Here is a 10,664-nt window from a genome sequence, read left to right on the forward strand (position 1 = left end):
CTGGAGCGCCCAGGTACCACCCCAGCGACATGGAGCCAAGGCTCCTCCTCCCCTGGCGGCTTCTGCCCCTGCAGGTCCCTGCTCCGGCCTTTGCCCCGCGCTCTGAGCTGCAGGAGCAGATGGGAGGGATGTGCTGCCGCCCCGGCCGTGGCCGCGCTCCAGCCGGGAGGGGCAGCTCGGCCTCTCTGCGTATAATTTTAAGGAGCTCAGGGCCTCCCGTAATCAGGAGCAGATGGCCGGCATCGGGCAACTTCAAAATCTGCCGTGACGTCAGGGATGTGCACATCCACAGACACAGGCACAAGAGCAGGGAAGAAATGGTTATGGGGAAGTCTGGTTAAAGACCCCAGAAGGTGTGATTTGCTTTCTTTCTTTCTTTTCTTTTCTTTCTCTCTTTCTTTCTTGTTCTCTCTCTTCACTGTTCACCAAAGAGAGAGGAAATCCACTTAGATCTGTGAGCTGGAGAGCAGGGAGTGAATTTTTGGCAGACAAAGCTGTTTGGGGGCTGCATGGCACGTGGCAGGTTACCCTGTGTGGACTGGGAATCCTGACCCAGATAGCCCAGACCTGGCTCAGGTGCTCTGCCCTCCTGCAATCCTTCACTGCCTCACGTTTCCTTCCTGGTGGGAGGGGATGGGCTCTGAGCTGCTCTCGGGGGGATGGGTCTGGGCAGGCTCCATGTGGCACAGGAAAGGGTTAATGCCATGGCCAGTGCTGAACAGCTGAACACTGGGCCCAGCTACCTCCAGTTGCAGAGATATAAGGAGCAGCTGGGGTGGGTTTGGGTGGCAGCTGGTGCCTGGTTTGATCCTGCAAATCTGGGAGGTGCTGAGCTTGAGCAGGCCTGGCCAATATCACTGTGAGCCCCTCACTGATCCCTTCTTAAATTAAATAAAATAGACTATTTCTGTTGGGAGGGAACTACTGCAATAATCTAGTCCAATTGCCTGGCCAATTCAAGGCTGGCCAAAAGATAATCTCCCTCCAAAACCAGGGGAATCACCCCAAAAGGGTCCCAGCAGGCACAGCCCTGTGTTTCCTGCCAGGAGCTCAGTGCCTTGCTCAGAGCCCACGGCACAGCGTGGAGGTGTCAGGGGAGTGAGGGAGTACCAGGCCAGGGATGGGAGCAGCAGATTCCCTTAAGCCTGGCCCAAAGACAGGGCATTCCCCAGGATTTGGGGTCTCTGTACAGCTGTAATTTGGGGCACTCCCAGCTCTGTGGACAGGCTCAGCTGGGGGAGCTGTGGCACCCTGTGCCTGACTCAGTTTCCCTGTGGTGAGCCAGCCTGGGCTCTGCTGAGCCTCCCCAGCCTTCTCCCCAAACCCAGACCCCCAGAGCTGCTGCAGCAGCACAGGGCTCAGCCAGCCCCTGGGGGTTCCCAGCCCTGCCCTCCCATCCTCGTTCCCCCATCACTGCCCCATCCATCTGCCTGCCTCTTCCCTTCAGCTGTTCAGCTAATCTGTCTCCATCCATCTAATTTTATCCAGCCACCAAATGATCTCTTGGAGGAGCCCTGGGGGCATTCACAACCTGCTGAGCTCTGTGGCCACCAGCACGAGGGTGCCTGTGCCCACCTGGGGTGAAACCAGCCTGGGGGCTGCACAAAGGGCTTGGCAGGTGGGGTGCAGCAGGGATGTGGTTTGCAGGGTCCCACAGCCACTGTGGGCTGGGAAAAGCAGCTCATTCCCTCAACTCCTGGGCTTGATCTTCAGCACCCAGCCCAGCTCCCCCGAGCTGAGGTCTGTGCTTTCTGACCCACCGTGTCTTCTGACCTTGATAAAAGCCAACACTTAATAACATTAAAAATGTCATTGTTGGGGGCCCTCCCTCCCCGTCCCTCTGATCCCTGCAGCCACTGGTGGTTGGTGCATTTGTCAGTATCATCAGTATTAAACTAATCAACAGGACACGGGGGTTTCCGAGAGCCGGACACAAGCCAGTATTGTTATGAATATTAAAAAAGAGAGCTATTAATCTGTGCTTGGAGCTCTTACCCAGGGCTGCCCTCCCCCAGCTGGGAGATTTAATCTGCAGGGTCTCATGGCAGAGTGGCTAAATCTATAGTGGTGTTACATAAAGGAGCAGAGGAAGGGGCTGGGAAGGGCACGGAGGGGACGGGGATGGGGCCAGCCAGGGTGGCAGAGCTGTGCCCCGGAGGTGGCCGTGCCCAGAGGGAAGCTTGGAGCACCCAGCAGTGCTCCCAGCCCGGGATAAATCAGTGCCGGGGCTGGGAGAACTTCAAAGGGAAGTGTGGATTGCCGGGAGGCCCCAGAGCAAATCCCTGAGGTGGGACAGGAAAAAATGGAGACAGAGCCTGAGTCAGTGGGAGACTGGTCACTCTTGGGAGCTGGGGTGAGCCCCTGCACCTCTGCACAGGGGAATGGGCAGCACAGGCTCTGCTCCAGCCTCTCTCCCACAGCCAGACAGGGCAGCAGGAGACTGAGCCCTGCCAGGACCCCAGACCAGCAAAAATCACCTTACAGAGCATCAGAGGGACAGAGGTTCCCCTGTGCAGGGATGCCTGGGCGGGCAGACCTCGCTGGCTGGAAGCAGCAGCGGAGAAGGAAAACCCAGAGAGTCAGGGGGCTGAGGGTACCCACCAAAACGTGGCCACAGGAAAGATGCAGGACTAGAAGGTGGTTTTGGGTGGAAGGATGCTGTGATCCAGAGGAGTAGAAAGGGGTCCTGAACAGTACAGTGGGTTGGCAAAATGCATCTTCACCTCTCTGCAAGCTGAGTGAGTGGCCAGGTCTGGGCCCTCAGTCCCTCCCTTGCTAAATCCTGCTGGCTGCAGGGACTGGTCCATCCCAGAGCGGGCTGTGGCCAAGCTGCAGAGCTGGCAGCGTTTCCTGGGGCCATCCAGGGCCCTGCTCCCACGGTACATGGGGCCCCCTCTCCAGGGGTGCAACAGTCATTAAGGATGAAGATGGAGAGCTTGGAGTGGGAATCAGGGACTCTGCCAGGGCAGGGATTCCAGGAAAAAGCCTGCTCCATTCTTGGGGGTGATGGGGAGGATCTGGGCCTGTCCTTTTGTTTGTGGGACACCAGGTCCAAGCAAAAAGCATCTGTGGAGGATGAAAAATGTGTCTTCCAGCTCTCTGCCCTAGTCACACTGCCCTGGGGCACAGCCAGGGCAATGGGGGTGCCTGGAGCTGCAGCACAGCCGTGCCAAGGATGGCAGAGTCGGCTCCACAGGACCTCTGGGACCAGAGCTTTGGCCACTGTGGGGTGGGATGTTTATAGGTTCCCATCTGGAGCTGGGCCGTGGTGTCCATCCCTTTCCTTAAAGCAAACAGCAAACAGCCCCAGCCTGGCATAAACCCCATGGTTGGAACAAGCCAAGAGCTCAACTCGGCTGGGGCTGGGGTTTGGCAGCTGGCTGTGCCTTCCTACTCCTCCAACACCCAAGAAATCCCCTCAGTCCTGCCTTGACCCCTCCATGGGGCAGGAGCAGAGGCTCCCTGGGGCTGCCAGCACCAAATCTCTGACAGTGCCAGCCTCCAGCAGCTGCTGGTGGGATTTGCCCTCCTGCTCCCAGTGCACCCGAGGGGCACATCACATGTGGCTGGTTAGAAAGCTGAATGCAGAAACCCTGGGTGAATCCATCCCCCTGCCTTAGCCAGGCTTCCTGGCATCAGGGCTGGGGAGCTGCAGTGCCATGGGCAGCCCTGGGCTGGGGACAGAGGGGACGTGTCACATGAGTGCCCCTGTCCCCTCTGGCCGTGGTGGCACTTCCCAAGCCGTGCCTGCCTGGCTGCTTGTCCATGGGGACCTGCTGGGGGGAATGCTGAGTGGCACCCCAGTCATTCTCTGACCCTCTCACTCCTGGAGCCCCCAGGGGCAAATCCTGCCCCCCACACCAGTGTTATGGGTTTTCTAGCCTGATCCCAGTCCCCAGGCCCAGTTCCTGACCCAGACTGCTGCTGGAGGGGATGAGCTGTGGGCTCTGCCCGGAGGGGCAGCATGGAGGGGCTGGGGCTGCCCCACCAGCTGCTCCAGCTGTTGCAGCCACATCTCCCCTTTCATATTCATCAGCATCACATTCATGCAGATTAAGCAGAGCGGGTGCCACCAGCTGCTGCTGCTCAGGCCGTGCTGGCACTCAGCACCTGCGGCCACTCCCGCTCTGGGGACCCTGTGAGCCCTGGCCAGCGACCTTGCTGCAGAGCACATCACCCCTCAGCGGGGAAAAACACCAACCCTGGATGCAGCTCAGCTCCACCAGCTCCTCAGGGCCATCCTCAGAGGATGTGGAGGATTTGAGCTCAGCCTGGCCACAGTGGACAGTGCCCCAGGGCTGGGGGCCATGGCTGCTCCTCGCTGCGGCAGGAGCTGATCCCGTGCTGATCCCCTGTCCGGGCCAGTTCCAGCTGTGGAGCATCTTGTAAGGAAATTAACTTTTCACTGATCTCCCAGCTTTGAGCTGGGGATTAGAGCCCACACACACTGTGAATGGGCTCTTCCCTCTTTCCAAGGCCTTTTTGGGGCTGATGTGGCAGGGAGGGACAAGTGCCCTGGCTGGGCTGGTCCCACCTTCCCTCATGGGTACTTGGTTCCACTTTGGAGCTGGGCTCACCGTTGGCACCCCTGACTCGTTTGGCTCTGTTTGTAATTAGGTGATGACAGCATGAGCATCCGGGTAGAGGCCGAGCAGCCAGGCTGTCCCCAGGGACACGCAGCCCCCAGCACCCAGCACCAGAACCCACTGGCCCAGACACCCTTGGGTGGCCCCTTCCTGCCCACCTCCTTCCCTGCCCCCGGCCCTGCTCGGGCAGATTTTGGTTTGAAATTGCCTCTGTCAGCCAGAGCAGCGAGGAAACAGCCCCGCGAGCCGCAGAGCCGCGAGTACCGCAGTAATAAACAGCAGGTCGAGGCTGAGATTGGTGCTGCTGGGATGAAAAAGAGGACAGGCAGGTTCGGAGCTCCGCCGGCTAATTAAGCAGCAGCTCCCTATAATGCAAAAGCCTTTTCTTTGCCGATAAGACCCATTTATAATGGGCTGAGCGGTCGCAGGCTGAGTGCTGGGGGGAAACAATTGGAAAGCATGCTGCTGGTGGGGATGGGCTTTAAAAATAGACATGAAGGGTTTGCTTCTGGGCTTTTTTATTTTTTTTCCCTCTTTTTTAATAAAAAGAGAAGAAAGCAGCTCAGAGCTGCAATGAGAGTTCCCCATGGCCTAGAGGAAGAGCAGGGCTCTGAGGACAGCACCGAGCATCCCGTAAGCCCAGCAGGAATGCTTCAAAGCAGGGAGTGTGGCCATGGATCAGGCTCACAAGCCAAGTTGTCCCCAGAGACAGAATGGGAAACTATCCTGAGGGAGGGAGGGAGGGAGGGAGGGAGGAAATGGAGCAGGGCTGCAGACGCTGTCCTTGCCACAGCCAGCGCACGGCCAGCACTGGCACAGGGACGGCAGCAGCGTGTGCTGCTGGGCTCCAGCCACTGCTGCAGGCTGGGACTGGCACCCAGACCTGCCACCACCCACGGCCCCTCTCCATCCAGGCCTGTGCCCACAGGAAGAGCCTCGACCGAGTGCCTGGTCCTGCCACCAGGCAGGGTCTGGTCCCACCAGGATAACGCTGGGATAACGCGGAGGTGCTGCCAGGGAATAACTGCAGGGCCATTGGCTGGCACCTGGATGCCAGCCCAGGAGATAGGGTCTGGGAGAGAGGCCAGCACAGCCGGGTGCCAGCCCCCAAGATAGGGTGCTGGGCTGGGAGCCAGGGTTCCTGCCTGCTCCTTCCTTTTGCTTCCAGTGGTTCTTCTCTAACGGGCTGTGCAGGAGATGCCAGCAGTGGGCTGCAGCCCATCAACACAATCTAAAGCAACGGGCAAGCCCCACAGGCTAAAAAAAGGAAACACTTCATGTTTTTAACCTCCCATGAGCACTGGACCTGCATTTCCCCGCCCCTGGGAGCCCTGGCCACTGATGTTTTGCAGCATCAAGCACTAAATATTTATTTAACTTCCTGCCGTATTAGAACTAATCACTCGTATTTTCCATCAAAGCTTCATTTTCATCTTAACGTAATTCCATCTGTGCACGCACAGCCGCATCCTGCTCTTGGAAAGGCTCTGAGGCCGTCGGCTGCACCCGCTCTCCGCAGAGATGGGTCTGTCTCATCTCCTCTTGGAGCACAGACTGGCACACCTGTGTCCCAGCCTGCCTTCTCCATGGGCTTCCCACTGGACTCTCACTGCTGGTGCAGGGATCCCACAAGCAATGGCAGTTTGTCCAAGGAGCTCTGAGCCATCCCCAAGGGCTCACAAATGACCTGATTCCCAAATCATCTGGCAACATCCTCTATCGCTCAAGGTCCCAATGAGCTCCGCGACAGCAGGGATGCCTCCATCCCACCAGGAGCCACTATGGATTTGCTCTCAGCAGAGCCCTGAGCCTGGCTGCAATCCTGATGGCAGCATCAGCTCCTGTTTGCCTCCCCCTCCGGCTGCTCCCAGCCCCAGCGCAGGGCAGGTCACGCCGCCCTGTGCGCCCCTGCCACTGGGCCAGCCCCAGAGCGACTCTTACTGTCTTTGCGGTAGTAGAGGATCTCGAGCTTGCACTCCTCGGAGCCCAGCAGCGCCTGGGTGAGCTGGGCGATGGAGCTCTTGGTGGTGTCGGGGCCCGTGAGGAAGTCGCAGGTGCAGGGCTGCTGCATCACCTCCACGCGCGAGTAGCCGAACATCTCGCAGAAGCCGTCGTTGCAGTAGATGATGGCACAGTTCTCCATCTGGGCGTTGGCAATGAGGAACTTGCGGTCTGCAGGGAGGCAGGACAGAGGCTTAGAGGCGCTGGGGACACGCAGGGAGCGGGGACAGCCTGGGGGCCGTGTCACCCACTGCAGGCTGGGGCAGGGCCAGGCTCCCTGGGGACACTGGTGACAGGTCTGGGGAGAGTGGCTGACCTCAGCCCACACCGTCCCAGGCACTGCTCTGCTCTTCAGAGACAGAATGTGTCCCCAGTTCCATGTGAATTTGTGCCTGTGGGAACAGGGGCATCCAAAGGGGGGCTTCTCAGTAGAGGCAGTTTTGCTGGGATTGGCCAATCCCTGCAGCCTTGACATCTCACCACTGGCATGTGGGGACTCAGCTGCCTAACGAGCAATCTGTCCCTGACCGGCACTGCAGGCACAGGGGAGAGCTGCAGGCTCTGTCCCTTCTCAGGAGCTTATCAGGGACCTGAGTTATCTCAGAGACTTTCCACCCTTGCTCAGATTTGACTGAAGTCAGGCAAGGGGCAAGAGGAGGAGTGAGTGTGAGGCTTGGCTTCATGGGAAGCAGGGGTGAAACCCATCACATTAATGATTCTCCTGATGCTTTATAGGATAATTGTGCCTTTGGGCAGAAGGTGAAATCCAGACCCTGTTGGGCTCTGTAGCCACCATGCTCAAAATATAAAGTGCTCAAGCGAAGGAAAGGGGAAACTGAGGCAGGGAGTGGTGCTGCCCCATTCCCTCCTGGTGCAGCAGCTACCTAGGCTGGGCTAGGGCCAGGCTTGCTGCCTTGCCAGAGTGTGTGGGAATGCTGTACAGCCCACGTCATCCAGCCCACATGGAGCTGCTTATATCCTTATCTTGGGGTGAGCTCTGATTTGGTTTGATTTTGGTTTTTTTTGAGGATACTGGGGAGTGCTGGGCTCTGGGACAGGTTGCCTGGGATGTGATGGGGGCCTGGATGCTTATATGGTGGATGCCATGTGCCCCCCAGCACCATCTCCCTCAGCATCTGGCATTAGCTCTGGGCTGGAGCTGAAGGCAAGTCTGAGCAGAGGGTCCATTTGGAGGCTGCCTCCCAGCCCAGACCCCAATTAATCTCCTGGATTACCCAGGAATGGCATCTGCAGCTTGCGTGCTCCAGAACCCTGCTGCACTCCAGCCTCACTGGGAATTTCACTCAAATGCAAGAGGAACCTCTGCACATCTGCAGCAGTGGGACCAGTGGGTGGGGGGACCCTTCCCAGGCACATCAGGGCTCTCCCCAACGGCATCTGCACAGCCCCAGCTCTGCAGGATGCTTCCCAGTAAAACCAGTGTCCCTGGGGATGCTGCACGAGTCTCCTGCTCCATTCCACCCTCAGAGAGCCCCTTGGTGGCCCTTCGTGGGGCTCCCATCCCGGCACCTTTCCCTTTCCCACGCAGGGCTGATGCCGGTGCCGATGCTCAAACAGCACAAACCACCACAGACAAACGTTCCCCAGTTCCTTCTTCCCGACCCTTCCATGTCCAAATTGCTTTGGCAGCTGGAAGATAGCACAAGGACCTTCTCCCAAAGCCCTGCTCCTGGGGCACACTCCCCACCTGTGATGAGCAGTTTCCCCACCCAGGGTCGGCTCTGTGGACTGGATCCAGTCTGGATCCTGGCTGGGCTGGCGCAGGACAGGATTTACAGGGCTGGCAGGGCGCCGGAGCAAGCTGTGCTGAGCACGGGGATGCGACCAAAACCAGGATGGGAAGAAGCTGCAGAGCCAGGTTCTCCTTGGGGTTTTTTTCACCCCCAATTTACTTTCTGCCCTGCCCTCCCCTGCAGATTTTCCCTTGCTCCCTCAGTACCAGGGGTCTGCCCCAGCCCTGTCAGGGAAGAGCTGGGCCCCTCTGGCGGCAGCGAGGACTCACTGGGAGCAGCTACACCCATGGGAGCTGCGGGGAGGGGGGTGAAGGCACCCACAGGCAGGGAAAAACTCACTGCCTGCAGCAAAGATGTATTAGGTGTGCTGGTTTGGTGTCTCCCAACACCTGTCACAGCAGGAAACTGCCGCGGGGGAGCGCGGGGTGATGCTTCGGCAGAAGGCAGCTGGTGCCCGGCATGGCAGGCACGGAGCGGGCAGGAGCGGGCAGGAACGGGCACGGAGCGGGCAGGAACGGGCAGGGAGCGGGCAGGGAGCGGGCAGGAGCGGGCAGGGAGCGGGCAGGAACGGGCAGGAGCGGGCAGGGAGCGGGCAGGAGCGGGCAGGAACGGGCAGGAACGGGCAGGAACGGGCAGGGAGCGGGCAGGGAGCGGGCAGGGAGCGGGCAGGAACGGGCAGGAACGGGCAGGAGCGGGCAGGGAGCGGGCAGGGAACGGGCAGGAACGGGCAGGAACGGGCAGGGAACGGGCAGGAGCGGGCAGGAGCGGGCAGGGAGCGGGCAGGAACGGGCAGGAACGGGCAGGAACGGGCACGGAGCGGGCAGGAACGGGCACGGAGCGGGCAGGGAGCGGGCAGGAGCGGGCAGGAGCGGGCAGGAGCGGGCAGGGAGCGGGCAGGAGCAGGAACGGGGGCCTGGCTGCATTCTCGCTCTCACGTCTCGCCGTGTGGCCCCGCTGCTCCCCAGCCGCCGCTTCCCAGGGGGAACTGATAGGAGCCAGGGACAGTTTTTCTCACTTTCCATCCCCCGGGTCACGTCAGTCACTGCCAGGCCAGGCAGCGCAGATCCGGCGGGGATGGCAGCGCCGGGGAATTTGCCCACTCGGGAAAGTTGGACACCAGAGAAAACCCACGGTGAGCCGAGGCAGTGGGGGCTGCACAGCCCCGGCACCCCACAGCAGCCCCCCGAGCTCAGTTTTTAGGGGACCCCAGTCCCCTGGTCCCCTCCCGTCATCCCCAGCATTGTCGGGGGGACCCGGCCCCTTTGGGGTGCCAGACAGTGGGAGCGGAGCCCCGGCGCCCCCACCTAGGCGCACACAAACCCCAGGGCTCCCCGATGTACGCGGACTTTTCTCTGTATTTGACACGAAACCAGCCCGAAAATTCATATAAACGGATTACTCGGAGCAACAGCAAATGGCAACATTTCACCAGGGACGGCGGCCGCCGAGAGCGCAGAGTTGAAGGCAAACAGGCAGCGAGCCCGACCGCGCCGGGGCAGCCCCCGTCCTCCCCCGGTGCCGCGGCCGGGACCCCTCCCGGCAGCCCGGGCACCGGGGGTCGCGGTGTCCCCAGCCCCCGGGGAAACACCGAGCCCGGGATAGCGCGTCCCCCCGTGTCGCCCTGTCTATAAATACCCGCGGGGACACTGCCCGGCTGTCGCCCACCCCTCTCCCCCCTCGGGAGGTCACAGGGGCGCCTCCGTGCCCCCGGGGACGCCCTCCCGCCTTCCCCCCTCCTCTCCCCGAAGTTGGGGGGCGGCCCCGGCCGCGGGGGGAGCGGAGCGGCACCGGAGGGCGCGGTACTCACTTTGTCCTTCAAATTTGCGAATGATGGTGTCCAGGTAGGTGTTTTGGGGGGCCACATGGCCCCGGCGCACCGGCATCGCTCCGCTGCGCTCTGCGCGCCCCGGGAGCGGCGGAACTTGCGGCGGGCGCGGCGGGGAGCGCGGCCCGGCCCCGGAGCGGCGCGGCACGGCCCGGCACGGCGCGGCCCCGCTCCGCCTCACCCGAGGGCTGACCGAGCTCTGGAGCCCAGCCGGCCCGGGGCTCCCATGCTCCCGGTGGCCGGAAGGGGGAACCCCTCCGCCCGCCCTGCCGCGCCCGGCCCCGGGCGGGGGCGGCCGGGGAGGATGGGGATGGGAGGGGGAGGCGGGGGAGAGAGGGGGGGAGGACCCGCTTGAAAGAGGGAGAAAATAATAGAATAAAATAATAAGAGTAGAAATCCCCAAAGTGCTTAGTCACCGCTGCCCCGGCCAGCCGGAGGCTCCGGGGGAGCCGTCAGCAGCAACAGCTGCCGGCCGGGGAGCGCGCACCCCCCGGCGCC

General features: G+C 61.1%; 1 protein-coding gene across 2 annotated transcripts in view; it reads right to left on the reverse strand.

Annotated features, from left to right (window-relative positions):
- The window catches only part of KCNH6 (potassium voltage-gated channel subfamily H member 6), a 33,816-nt gene extending 23,413 nt beyond the window's left edge, over window positions 1-10,403 (reverse strand). For both annotated transcript variants that reach the window (XM_056511910.1, XM_056511909.1), the window contains exons 1-2: window positions 10,149-10,403; window positions 6,528-6,758 (exon numbers count right to left, since the gene is read on the reverse strand). In XM_056511910.1, the coding sequence (XP_056367885.1) occupies window positions 6,528-6,758; window positions 10,149-10,224 (307 nt within the window). In that variant the 5' untranslated portion in view covers window positions 10,225-10,403. The remainder of the gene's footprint in view (window positions 1-6,527; window positions 6,759-10,148) is intronic.
- Between the last annotated feature and the right edge of the window lie 261 nt (window positions 10,404-10,664).

Source organism: Oenanthe melanoleuca, chromosome 27 (assembly GCF_029582105.1).
Source record: "Oenanthe melanoleuca isolate GR-GAL-2019-014 chromosome 27, OMel1.0, whole genome shotgun sequence".
NCBI lineage: Eukaryota > Metazoa > Chordata > Aves > Passeriformes > Muscicapidae > Oenanthe > Oenanthe melanoleuca.